The sequence below is a fragment of the Furipterus horrens genome, unplaced genomic scaffold (genome assembly GCF_987537825.1).
Source record: "Furipterus horrens unplaced genomic scaffold, mFurHor1.1.pri manual_scaffold_17, whole genome shotgun sequence".
Lineage (NCBI taxonomy): Eukaryota > Metazoa > Chordata > Mammalia > Chiroptera > Furipteridae > Furipterus > Furipterus horrens.
The window spans coordinates 72,755,594-72,769,528 of NW_028327187.1; the positions used below are offsets into that span (position 1 = coordinate 72,755,594).

The 13,935-nt window shown below is 47.2% G+C and overlaps 1 protein-coding gene across 1 annotated transcript; it reads left to right on the forward strand.

Annotated features, from left to right (window-relative positions):
• The first annotated feature begins 1,079 nt into the window (after positions 1–1,079).
• Positions 1,080–9,366, forward strand: PRRG3 (proline rich and Gla domain 3). The gene is made up of 4 exons (XM_090265110.1): positions 1,080–1,141; positions 4,316–4,353; positions 5,460–5,620; positions 5,975–9,366. Exons 2-4 carry the CDS (start codon positions 4,347–4,349, stop codon positions 6,500–6,502), a joined length of 696 nt encoding a protein of 231 aa, XP_090121236.1. The 5' UTR covers positions 1,080–1,141; positions 4,316–4,346; the 3' UTR covers positions 6,503–9,366.
• The last annotated feature ends 4,569 nt before the right edge of the window (positions 9,367–13,935 follow it).

Genomic DNA, 13,935 nt, shown 5'->3' on the forward strand with positions numbered 1-13,935 from the left:
CTCCCCTTGCAGGCCCAGGAGATTCCTTCCTCTCCCCTTTCTGCACCTGAAGAGTTTTCCAAACCTATTTCCTCCTCTATTTCGCTGCAGTCCTGTTGCAGGATTCTCCCCATTTTCCAGATTTGACAGGAGAGAAGCCTGCTATTACTGGGCAGGGTGGGGATGGTATAAGTGAAGAAGCCAAGGTCACCCAGTCATTGGTGGAACGCGGCCCTGACTTGGACTTTCTTCTGCAGCTCCTTGGAGCCCTGACAAAGTGGACTCAGGCTGCTGTCCCACGCCCCTCTTTTCTCCACTGGCATTAGGAGGCAGGCCGTCAGGAATCACAGGTGAGCCAAGGTAGGGGACAGTTGGGGTGGGGGTTGGGGTTGGGCTGCGCGGGGACACCTGGTGCATGGGCCTTGGACTCGGCAGCGGAAACCGCCGCGGCGCCAGGGTTTCCGAGTGCCTGAGCCTGGGAGCACGACTGGAACCGGTGCCTTTGGCCGAGGGTCGCTAGCGCTCCTGACCTGCGGGCCAGGCCCCGCCCCACACCCCCGCTGTACGGGCGCGGACAGGGGCGGTGCTGGTAGAGTGGGGCGCGGGCGCGCTGTCCTTAGTGCGCGCAGCCGCCCCTCTGGCCCAGCTCGCCCGCCAGCCCTCCCTACCCCCTTGGACCGCTCTCATCGCCCCCACCCCTTCTCCTCTCCTCTGCCTGGCAGCCCGGTGCCTGGTGCGGCGCGACGATCTCGGCCTGGTCATCGGGTCACAGTGGTCGTGGCGCTCAAGGGTGGCGTGCCAAGCGCGGGGCGCGAGGCCAGGCCGGGCGCGGCGGGGTTTTGGGGGGGCGGGCAACAGCGGAGCCTCTAAAGGAGAGCAGGGCAGGGGGGTACCAAGGTAATAAACAGGCCTGGACTCCCAGCTGCGAGGGGTGGAGGAGCTCCAGGCGCACTTCGACCCCAGCCGGGGAGGCACCAAGGCGCCTGGGGCAGCGGGAGGGCAGTGGGGCGGGGAGGGAGGGAGGAGGCGGCTGGGTTGGGCCGGGGGCTTGGCCGACTGGGAGCAGGTGGGCGGGGACAGGGGCCCTGTTGGAAAAGGCGCAGCAGCGAGGTGGCGGGCTGCGTGCGCAAACAGAGCGGCCGCCTCCTGGGCCTGGAGAACGGTGAGGGGTGAGGCCGTTTGGGTTGGGCGCCCCAGCCCCGAGGGCATGGTTCGGTGTTCAGGACCACCGAACTGGGCGCAGGGCACTATTGGGGGAGGATCTGGAGGCCCGGCCGGGCCAAGGCATTGGGGGTCTGGAGCACACCCGTGAGAAGAGTGTTGTTGGGCCAGTGTCTTGGGCAGGGTGCTGGTGGTGGGCTATGGAGGGCAAGTATAGGCACTTGAGGACTGGCAGAGTTTCAGTTAGAGCATAATTTGAGAGTTCCGTGTCACTGGGTGGGTTGATGAGTCATAAGATTTGGAGACCACAGGAGCTTTCCTACTGATCAATTCTAAGTGAGGGAAATAAAAAGGACTTGGATTTGGAGAAGTGGTTTAGAGGCCATGTCTTGGGACTTCAGGTCTGACGGCCACCCGTCCCCATGTGAGGGATTTGGGGAGCCATGTCCCAGAGCACTAAGATTCAGAAGCCTGGGGTGGGGTTAAGGAAGGTCTCTGTGGTGGCCTTCCTTCCTAGGCCTTCAGGATTCAGCTGTGTTCCTGTGGGGAGTGGGTTAAAATTTCCTCTGGCCTGCAATCAGCCTTACAGTATCCACCAAAGGCAGGAGGAACATATACATGCATGACTGCTGCAGCATTCTCTGTGTTGGAGCCCTCATGTTGCCATAGTAACAGTCTATTGATGCTGTATTTATAGGGGAAGAAGCAGGCACTACATTTGGGGGAAGGCAGGGGAGGAGGCCTCATAGCAGCAGCAGCAGCAGCAACAGTGACATTCCTTGGCTATAGAATTGTTAATGGAGTGGGGCTATACCCTGTGAGTTGTTTGGGGTAGCTCTTGGCTCATTTGAAACTTAAAAAATCAACTAATGACTTTTGCAGGTGTCAGGATAGCACACATTTTGGGCTATGAGATGTGTGGATGTGCACGTACCAAAGTGAGGTGTTTTGAGGCAAGGGGTGACTATATATAAGCTGTTATGTAACTTTTTCACATATTTTTTTAAATGTTGCAGTTCTCTTTGAAAAACAATGAAACATATTTTTCTATATTCACTTATTAGCAAAACCTTTACTCATTCTCTTCAAACCCTGCCACAAAGGCTTCATTTTTCTTCAATCAAAAACCTTGCTGTTAGGCATGCCACACCCATACCCTGGTCACATGATCACAGTTCACTCTAGGGAAACCTCAGAGATCCACAATGAAAGCAGAATTTAGAGATAATGTTCCATTTTCACTCTCATAAACATTGAGGTTAACTTTTCTCACATTGCAGGCCCATCTGTTGACAGATTCACATGTTGATAGTTTTGGGTGGGATTGTTTTGGAATTCAAATGAGAAAAGGCTCCTTGACATGGTGTTTCCATAGATGAATGTTAGATTTACTGGTTTCCCTTTAGTTTGTGATTTATATCCTACGTGTTTGCCAAAAGGATTAGAAAATATATTTTAGATATATTTAATACTCTGAAAACAAAAAGTAAAAAGTGTATACCATGTCACGGGGGAGAAACATATGTACATAACAGATGGGCATTCAAGGTGCCTGTCCTTGATGGTCATTGTTAATGCTGAACTTTCGGGCAGCCTAGGCAAAAAGAGTAGCACAATGGCTTACACCATTCACGAGTCCTGCATCCTGTTAGTCATAACACCAGAACTTCTACTTGGGGAGGGAGCAGCGTGGTGATTGCTTCCAGGTGTGGACAGTTTGGCCAGTGCTCCAGAATATGTGTATGAGTGGGAGTATGTGTTGGGGAGAGCAGTGTGCTATGGCTGGGGTTTACATAGTGGCTGGATAATTCCTAAGCAGGAGCAAAGTTTTCAGATAATAGCTCATGAGGTGGAGTTGCCTTACACACCCTAGGCTCAGTTGGAAGTTGCTCTGTCCAGCAGAGGCTTCGTGACCATGGTGAAACAAACTTTTACCCAGGACACTTTATTATGTCTGGAGGAAGGAAAGTGACCGCTCTCTCTAGTGGAGAAGAGCGATTAGACCTTCTTCCCTCATGCCTTTTATTGAGGAGGATACACATGAGAGATACAAAATCAAGATTCATGAGTCATCAATAGTTTGGAGGTGTTAGGATTACAGTTGACAGTAACAGATTGCATGTACTGGTACAGAGGGTACAGTGACCAGTCTGTGTCAGAGTCTATCAAACATCTTGACGCCACACTGGCAGTAGGTGCAAGGTTTCATACATATCTTGCTAGAGATTGTTTATGTTATATTAAAAGATAAGCAGAGAAAGTTCTAAAGCATAATAAGCATTCTTTAAATCCAATTCCCACAGCAACCCTCTGAGTGGCTTTCGGTTATGTCTCCTGTGCAGCCTTATGTTGAGACTTAAAGACAAGCACAGCCGGGATGCTGGCAGCAGTCATGCTCAAGCTGGGGCTACAATTCCCTAAACCACAAGGAGTGGTTGCCCACAAGTTCACATCAGAAGTAACACTTGTATTGAGTTAGCATCTCAGTTTTGATCACATCAATCAATGTCTTGGTATTCTGCCGCAGTTTTCTTTAATGCAAAGAGTGGATAGATGACTGGTTTCAGGAGATCCTTGCCACCATGTCTGGTGAAAATGAATGTAGCATGTCACTTTTGAGATGGTGGTTGTTGCCACATACCTGTTTCTTAAACACATGCTGCCTTTTTTTCAAGGAACGTGCTTGTATAGAGGTATCTGGGACTTGCCATTGTGAGCAAAATTAGTTTTCAAAACAGGTCATCTCTCTATTGCTGTTGATTTGCTTAGCTTTGCCTAAGTCCCAGTATCTCTGAGGTCCTTTCCAACTTAAGAAATGCACAGATTCCTTGAAGGAAGCAAGGAAGGAGGAATCTCAGTCTGTAAGAGGTTTTCTTTATTAAAGAAAAAGTCAAGGTCTAGATCTTCTAGACCCTCAGAATATTCTTGGGGGAAAGAGATAGAAGGTTTGCTTTGGGCACTGCAGGGCCTCAGGGATCTCTGGAGGAGTGCTCAAGGTAGAATGGGAAGCAGTAGAGCCATGAGTGGCTATATAGAGAGTGCTGTGCCTCATAAGGTACTACATTGACCTTTGACCAAGCCAGTGGGGGTGTGGTTCATATTCTAGGGTCAAGAGGGTGCCCTATAAGTTTCAGGGTATGATTTCACTGTGACTCTTGCTTTTCTCCTTTGCCAGGCAAGTGAGACACTGGATCTGAGGGAACACTATGGCAGGTGAGTTTTTCTGACCCTAGGCCAAGTGGTGAAGGGCCATGCTTAAGGGCTCTGGGAAAAATGCACATCCACCTTTCAAGTCCTTCTCAGCTTTCTTCACCCCAGGTATTCCTGTGGCCCCTGTCTGATTAGCTTTTTCTGAAGTACATGTTCACCTGACGATGTGCACCTTCCCATACCACTATGAGAGAAACTAATATGACAGGTCATGAAGCCTGGAGAAGGGTGCCTACCTGCTGGCAAAACTCTACCTGCCTGGGCACAAGAGGGACTGGTTGACATGAGAACTAAGAAGTCTTAATCTCTAGGTGAATATCAGGAGCAGATGTTGCCTCTTCTTATACTCTCTAGTCTCAAGTCAGGCTTATGGAGGTACATAGTTCATATTATGCCAGTCAGCTCAACTGTAGCTGGGTTTCTTCCTTTGGAATAAATAGATATAGGTACCACTCCATGACATTTTTTTCAGGAGGCATTTGTACACAGTCAACAAAGGCTTAGATTCTCCCTATGAAATGTGTTACCCTCTTCCCAGGTTCTTGTACATTCAGTCCTGTCCTCTGATCCACCCTTTCCTGGGTTTGTGCTAGACTGTCTTGGGCAAGGCTATTAATGCCAGGTAATCTGATGGCACAGCTGGTCATTTGAGTGGAGGGAAGCTACCATGATAGAGACTTAGGATGTTATTTGGTATAGGTCACCAGCATCAGCCTCAAAGAAGAATAAATTTTTGTGATAAGGGCTGCAATTTTCTCATTTTGACATGAGGCAAGAAATACTGGTTGTTTTTTCACTGATGACTGCAAAACTCAAAATCCTTGATGCCCATCGTTTCTACACAACATGCACTCCCATTTTCCTCCATAGCACCAGAGACCTGAGTCTTATTTCGTCCATGGTATTCTAGGCAGATACATCATGGTATCACAGAAAATCAGTCATTCCATTCCTGTTACTAAATGACAGCTATGTCTGGGGTGGTGGCTAGCAAGATGGCTTTGCCTTGCTTCCCTCCATCATTGTGCTTCTGTGCCTGGTCTGAGTCTGGTTTGAAGGAGCCTCTGGGCACCTCCCCATCCCAGGCCTCAGTACAACTTTCTCCTCAGTGTTTCTGGAGGCCAAGAATGCCCATTCGGTCCTGAAACGGTTCCCTCGTGCCAATGAGTTCCTGGAGGAGCTACGCCAGGGTACCATCGAGCGGGAGTGCATGGAGGAGATCTGCAGCTACGAGGAGGTCAAGGAGGTGTTTGAGGACAAAGAGAAAACGGCATGTACTGCCCTGTGGCTGGGTTCTGGGAGCAGAAGTAACCTCAGGAATAACAAGAGCAGGCTCAGGTGCCTCAGATGAGTCAGAAGCAATGAAGGCAAGGCTGTTGGGACCATAGAAGAACAGACAACATGTCTTTAGAGTCCCATCTGCCTGGCTGTGGGGGCCTTCTCACTTGGGCTCATTGCTCTTTGTCATTGGTGCATTCCATAGCCTTTCTGATAGCTCTTAGGAGCTCAGTCAGATGGGTTGACATGGGAAGCAGCCTTGTGGAAGGTCTTTGAGGTCCATCTAGGACATGAGCACTTGTGTAGAAGTGTAAGTGGCTCTTTTTTTTTTTTTTTTTTTTTTCAGATGGAGTTCTGGAAGGGGTACCCGAATGCAGTCTACTCAGTCAGAGACCCTGCACAGAGCTCAGATGCTATGTATGTGGTGGTTCCTCTTCTGGGGGTGGCATTGCTGATTGTCATTGCCCTGTTCATCATCTGGAGGTGCCAGCTGCAGAAAGCCACCCGTCATCACCACTCATATGCTCAGAACCGGTACCTAGCCAGTCGCACCGGGCACAGCCTGCCCCGGGTCATGGTGTACAGGGGCACTGTGCATAGCCAGGGGGAGTCCTCTGGACACCGGGAGGCAGGGAGCAACCCACAAGTGGTGCTGGGGCCTAGTCGGGGGGGCAGAACCACGGTCCGCCTTGAGAGCACCCTCTACCTTCCTGAGCTCTCTCTTTCCAGGCTGTCCAGTGCCACTCCTCCTCCATCCTATGAGGAGGTGACTGCGCCCCTGGAGAGCAGCAGTGAGGAGGCAAGTGTCTCTTACAGCGACCCACCCCCAAAGTATGAGGAGATAGTGGCTGCCAACCCTGACTCAGACAAGTAGTGGACTTATGTCCTGTCAAGTATGAAAGCTTTTTTCAGGGTTCTTCTATTTTCTTTTTAACTTTTTAAAGACTGTGCCACCACAAAACAGCCTTAGCCTCCTTGTTGCCAAAAATTTCCTAACCATGGATTTGTAGGAAGTCAGTTTTCAGAGACAGGTATAGGGGGGTAGGGAACACATATACCCCTGGAATGAGCCACAGGCCGGAGAGGCCAGCTCTTCCAGAAGCATCTGTGCCCCACAATTCTGTCCTCCAGTCAGTGACTGGCTTCTATTATGCCAAAGGAATCACCCCATGAAGTTCATTGTGGCCAGAATGTCTGTAGGTTTGGGCCCCAAGGCCATGCAGCTGACTGGAGACCTGTTTGTGTCTGGAAACCTAGGCCACAGAGATGAGGGAGAGAAGACAGCCTTTTAGTACTCTTTCCCCTCAACTGTCCTGTGCTTACTGTCCTGGCTTACATTTTGAGGACAGGAACAGTACTGAACAAAAAACAAAATGAATAGCAGACAAATAATGAACACAATAAAATAAAACACTGTAAGATGATTTATTGGGAGCCAAGGGAAATTAACCTCAGAAGTATCTGTGATACTTCTCTCCCCCAATGCCCACCCCCACCCTCCTGACCAGGTTAAAAGGAATGTCTAGAGCAACTTGGAAGGAGGACAGGGTGTGTGAAGGATGAGGGGCAGGGATGTGGTTGACAGAACTGCCTCCTCCAGATTGAACTTTGCCATGCTGCAGTGGTAGCTCTGGTTCTGGTGTGCTTGGCCTCTCCCAGGCCTTGACTCTCAAAACGTGTACTGGCTGTGCTAAAACTGCTACCCACTGGCATGACCCCAGTCCTAGCCCTGGGAAAACCTATATGGCTGACTCTGGCTGCAGAGTCTATGGCCTCTGAATGGTTGGGGTACAGGCAGGGACAGAGAGCTGAAGTTTTCTCCTCATGAGATTGATTGGTCCATGGCATGATTAAACCCATGAACTTGGCCTCCTCAGCATTGGGCTCTCTAGTTTTGAACTTTTGAGATACTTGCCTTTTCATGAGTAGATATGTTGAGTTGAACTTGAACTTTATATGGCTCATTCCTCCTTAACAATGGTGCCCACCTGGGAAGAAGATCATAAGTGTCCCTTTTTAGAAATTTCTTTGTGAGGGAGATGGGGAAGCCCATGATCTAAGGTAGGAGGCCCATCTAGGATTAGCCCTGTCATTACCAGGTGCTGGTCCATTTTTAGTAACTCCTTCCTGTGGCCCAGGAGTTCTCCCTTTCCATTTTATTGAGGTTTTGGACAGCAGTGGGGCAGAGGTGACCTGTCTTTTAACTGTCAGTGACCACACAAAAGACTATCTACACCATCTCCCCCACCCCTCCATCTCTATTTCCTGGCCTTGGTGCCAAACCATTTCTCCTCTGTGGTGCTTTTATAAATGTAGCAAATTTTTGTGGAGCCCAAAAGAGTGCACAGCCAGGGTCTCTTGTCATCCACAGCAGTTTGAAAACCACTGAGAAGACAAGCTTCTTTCTGTTTAAACAGCTCTCCAAGCAGTCATCAGGCCTTCTTGTTTGAATGCAGCCCTGCCTTGGGGCCACAGATGACATCCGGAGGCCTCTTTAGTCCTGGACATTTGCCCTGAGACTTGCTGCATGTCAGGAAGCTTGTGTTCTTATCCCAGTGAGACCACCAGCTTGAACACCTTGACCCTGTGGCTGGGGTTTTCTATCCTTCCCCCTACCTCATAGGCCTGTTTGGAGGCTGACTGAGCTAATGCCTGTACAGAAGGTTTGCCTTTAGGAAGATTCTTCTAGAAATGTGTAGGTTATAGGGGACCAGTGTTAGTGGATGCTTTTGTATAACTCTCATGTTTAGTCTTGGTCTGGGGAGTCAATCTCTTGCTAGTTGACCCTTTCTATCCCCTCCCCCCTCCCCTGAGCGCTCACTAATGCCAGAGGTGCTGAAAAGGCAGCATTCCAATTTTCCTTCCTCTTTTCCTCCCTGTGGGTCCCTAGCACTATACTCCTACCCTTTCTCACAAAGACATTTTTGTCCTAGAAATCCCCTGCTTTTTTCCATAATGGAGGCTAGGGTCAATCCTATTTGGCCATATTGGAGAACCTGGGGCAGTCTGTAGCTCTGGAGCTAGCCTCTGCTCTCCAAGCATTTTCTCTTACGCCTATGTGTCTCCTCTCCACTGAGCAGAGAGCCAGGCATGGGCCCCATTCACCAGAGCCAAGGAATGCCTGCTGCCTTTGGCAACTGTTGAGCCCTTCTTTGCTGAGCTGCCAGGTAGTTTGCAGCTGGGTGGAGACAGAATAGATATGGAAGCAAGAACCTGGCCCTATGGAGGCTGGCACATATCCTTCAGACACAGAGCACAGGTCTTCAGGGAAAGCCTACTCAGAGGCAGTTCCTTAAGGCCTTGTGCTCCCTGGTTCCGGTGCTTTGCAGCATTCTTTTAGGTGGGGGTGCCACCATGGTCTCTGGGATTTTTTTTGCAGTATATTGTAGGAAAAGACTGTATAGTCCACAACGGTCATTATTCCTCACGGTGCACATTTTGGCTTTTATGAATGCTCTGTACATATCTTTCAAATTCTGTCTTTGTATGGATGTTGATTTGATATAGTGCTAATGCTGCAGTAGCCACATTTTTTGCTGTTTTTGAACTTCTGTGTGAGTGTGTGTGTATACACTTGTGCACGTTGCCTTTTTTTCACATTGCTTATCTGCAACAATAGCCAGTGTGTGGCTATACTTGTACCAGGAAAGAGGATTCCCATCTGAAGGGAAGAATGTCCCCTCCTGATAACAGGACTCTGAGTGAGGGAAGCTGAGATTTGCTGTCAGAGCCCCCCCCCCCCCCCCCCAAGTCACTGCCTTTTGCCATCCTCTCACAAAAAGCTTTGGAAGAAGATGAAGCATCTCCATCCTGGGGCCTCCACCTGCTGGGACCCTAACTCACACAGCCTTTTTATTTGGTGTCCTTGGCCTTGGTTTTTGTTCTGTGGGTGTCAGCAGCTGGAGGAATTCTGAGTGCTCCTGAGACTTTTTATTTTATTTTATTTTTTTGATGGAAAGATGTATGACTATTGACTCTGGGAATGGCAGGGCTAGTTATGTAGATATTTTTCATTAAAAAAGAAAAGGCTCTAAACATTTCTTGAAATATGACTGTCACTTGTTTCCAACCAAAAACTTTCTAAGAAGTTTTAAAACAAGAGTCACAATCTTGCCCCTCTCCTGCTGCTCCCCATCATCCAGGGATTTCAAAATGAAAGCACAAGAGAAAGAGTGGAGTGCACAGGTGCCCAGCATGAATGTGCAGTATCAGCATTGTGCCCTGGCTGATGGAAACACAACATGGAGCAACTGGAGGCCAGGGGCCTCCTCTTCTACTTGCCAATCCCATTGCCATTAGTGTGAATTCCTTAGGGTGCTTTGAAAAACAGGAATCTGCCTGATATGTTTGACTTTTTTTGTAGCCTGTGAGGAATTAAGGACAAGAAAGTGTCTGTTAAAAAGTTGGAGCCAGATAGTTTCTCTCTGGCTGGCTGAGTTTGATCTTTTGACAACCAAATAGCATCCCACGAGAAGAAGAAATAAACGACATTGCCTCTAGATTGTTCTTTTATCCCAGAGAGATCATCGAGAGAGACTGTGCTCTGTTTTTCTAGAAGTATGTGCTTGAGCTATGTCTCATGTGTGTGCCCTGACTTTCAAGGCCAAGCTGCTGGTGTAGGGTGCTTTTCAGCTAGACAAGTAATGATGCTCCATTTCTGGATTGTGTTGATTCAGAAATAAGTACATCCTCCCCACTGAACTCTCCTCATACTAAATAGTATAATTAGCTAATTTAAAAGTACTGTAATCAGACTGCCTGCAACTATGGTAAAAGCCCACTAACTTGAAGCCCACTAATTCAGAACTTAAAGAAAATAACAACTTAAGATAATTCATGGTAACTGTGATTCTTGATCCGTAGAAATATTTCAAATGCTCTTCCCTGTAGTCAATTTTCAGAATCATATGTGTAAGAGGGATCTAGTATAAAATGAATACCATTTTCACATAAAAGGCTCAAGATATTAAGGATCCCTGCACTGTGCCTTCAGCTTTGGTGTTCAGCAATTCTCATATGTAAGGCTTTTTCTGCACTGGATGATCTCTTGTTCTCTCTTCATTGTGAGGATGTTGGGTATTACAGGTTTTCACTCTATTCTTTTATTTACCCTAGGAGTAATACAGTTTGTGAACTAGACTGCAATTTAAAGTAATAAACTGTGTATCTTGCTAACTACTCTGTAAAGCAGATGTTTTGCTATCAGACTGTCCACTTCTATCACTTTCCCCCAAATAATCAAATGTAGAAAGTGTTTTCTTTCACAGGCTGTGGGTGGTGGGTCTCTTTAGCAAGAATTTCTCTGACAAAGATATCCAATCAGCACACCCCCTTGGGCTCAATGTCTCAACAGTTGTTCCACTGTACTGAGATATTTATCTGCCCATGGAACAGTGCCTCCCCTTCTCCCACCCTGGCCCCAGCATTAACACAGATATTCAAGATTGGGACAAATCCCACAGCTGCTTTTGCCTTCAAATCCACCTCCCCTTATGGATGCCACTTTCCCAGGCCTGAACACACCTGCTATTTCACTGTGTAACTGAATTTGTGATAGTGGAAACCCTGATTGTGCAACTGAACTTATTAGACATGATTACTGTGAAATGGATTAATTTTTGGTACCATTTTAAACTGTTCATATTCATGTGTTGACCCATGTCATCTGAGAAATCTGCATTCAGTAATAGGTCAGGATTTCACTGGAGCCTGGGGGCAACACACTTGCTTCTGATCTCCCCTCTCGTTGTAATTATTGAGTTTAGCTGTTATATTTTGTCTTTTCCTGTACAAGGACATAATGAATAATAATAATAAAGAGCAAATGCCGTTCACTTGTGTCATGTCCTCATCTATTTTGAATTTCCAGACCTCCACAGGACATGGATGATTGTGGGCCAAACTGGTTTTTCCAAAAGTCAGACTATAGATAAGGAAACAGCCTAAACAAGTTTGGAAGCGGGAAGCAGAGTTGTCCTGGGTCCTAATGTTTGTCCATGTGCATTTAAGATGATCTCCGACACACCCTCCTGGGATGAAGTTAGTAAGATTTGGCACAAATCACATCAACAACTTCCCTGTCACCTGATACCTGGTTACTCACAGAGTTGTCCCTTGCTAGAAGGATGCCTGCATTTCAGAGTTGGGGGAGGAACTGGAATGAAGGTTTTTTCTTGTGCCCTTTGTAGGTGGGATATGATACAGTACTCAGACTTTACTCTGGCTCAGCTTCCTGCATTTTGAGGATGGGAGGAGTGAGTCAGACACGATTCAGAGGGCAATGATATCCTAACCTCTTCCTTGGCGGAAGTGTGGTGTTAGCCCCAAACACTCAGCTCTTGGTGTGGAGCGAGATATGGCCATGGGACGTGTTCATCACAAGTTGTGTCAATCCCCAATAATGAAAGTAATCTGCTCATTAATAGGAAAAGCCATGGCTGTGATGACACAATAGCAATAAAATTCAGGGACTCCTTCAAGGATTGAATGTAGAGGCTAAATGCCAGAAATGACAGCCAGAGGCCTTTAGTTCCTTTCTTACCCCAGTCTGACTTACTGAGTGGTGCAAACCTTCTGGAGATGCTGGGCAGTGAAATGAAGACTTGTTAAACAGACTCCAACACACACATGGACTTGGAACTTTTGGCTTTTATGCCAGAAACAAGCATTCTAGGCAGTGACTTAGGGTCCCAGCCTAGCCTATGCAAGGAAGATAACTCATGAGGGAGGTCTCAGGCTTCAAGTGCCCTTTGGGATACTACCTAAGGAGCTCAGCCTCCATTTTTTATCTCCCAACTGTACAGTAATACCATAGATTCTAGAGCAAAGGCAGTTAGATTGCTTGGAGAGAGTGAGGGAAAATTTGAGGCAGGGAGGTACTTAGAGAGGTGATGGTGAGGAGAGATGGCCCTACCTTAGTCTCTCTCAGTCCCTGCTGGAGAAGACAAAGGGAATCAGGTGAGGGGCAGAGACTGTGCTTCAGGGGTGTGCCTCGGAAAGCTGGGACCCCTCTTTTTATCCTTTCCCCACTGCCACACTTTTAGCAGTTGACCTGAGACTGCATGGAGTGAAGGGACAGGAGGACATTGGGGAGAATCCATGAGTTGTGCTTGAAATGGGTACTGCCAAAGCAAGCCTCTGAGAAAGCTATGCCCGAGTTAAAGACTGAAGGATAAGTAGAAATAAGTTAGACAAAGAGCATAGAAGACAATTAAACCAGGTAAAGGAGCAGCCTGTGAAGAGGCCTGGAGTCCAGCAAGGCCATTGTGTTTTTAAGGAAACAGAAGAAGCCAGAGTGACATAAGTAGAAAGATTTGTGCAAGATGAGATTGGAAAGGTAGACGAAATCTCATGCAGAGCTCCCTAGGCCACACTCAGAGCTGTAGTTTTTATTTTAGTGATAATGGGAGGCCATTAAGGAGTGATTTAAAGAGCATGATGGCGATGGCATGACCAGGGCCTGTTATGTTTAAAACAATCTCTCTAATTATTATGTGAAGAATGGACTAGAGGGGCCATGATGGGATCAGAGAGATAAGGTATGAGGCTGTTACAGTCATTCAAGCAATAGATGATGGTGGGATTGGCTAGGTTGCTGACAGAAGACACAGAAGTGGACTAGTAAAAAGATTTTTGCTCAAATACTTAACTATCTATTGTGAAGGTTATATTGGGGTTCTTCAGAGATGCAGAACCAATAAGATATATAAATAAATATAAATATATATAGAGAGAAAGGTAAAATAGAGATATATAGATATATCTATTTGAAGTTGACCCTTGAACAACACAGGTTTGAACTGCACTGGTCCACATATACACAGAATGTTTTAAACAAATATGCTGTCAGCCCTCCATATCCCCAGGTTTTGCATCCACAGATTCAACCAACTTCAGATCCAAATCAGTATTTTTGATCTGTGAGGATATGGAGGGCTGACTGTATGCATTGTTCTCTGCCATTTCATATAAGGGATTTGCACATCCGTGGGGTTTGATATTTGTGCAGTGCAGGGGGCAGTCCTGAATGAAACCAATCCCCAGTGGGTACTTAGGCACTGTAGTTAAATGTTTTGTGAGTCAAATGTCATATGTGCATTTTCAACTGTGTGGAGATCAGCATCCCAAACCCTGTGTTGTTCATGATTCAACTGTATATCTATCTGTTTATCTATCTATTTATAAAGAGATTCATTTATTTTAAGGAACCAGTTCATGCAATTGCAATTATGGAGACTGAAAAGTCCCACAATCTGCCCTCTGCAAGCTGGAGATGCAGGAATGCCAATGGCGGAGTTCCAGTCTGAG

Excerpts from the sequence above, each read along its gene's own strand:
- PRRG3 (XM_090265110.1), top strand. Across the intron at positions 5,621-5,974 it reads TTGAGGACAAAGAGAAAACG|ATGGAGTTCTGGAAGGGGTA; the intron begins GCATGTACTGCC and ends TTTTTTTTTCAG.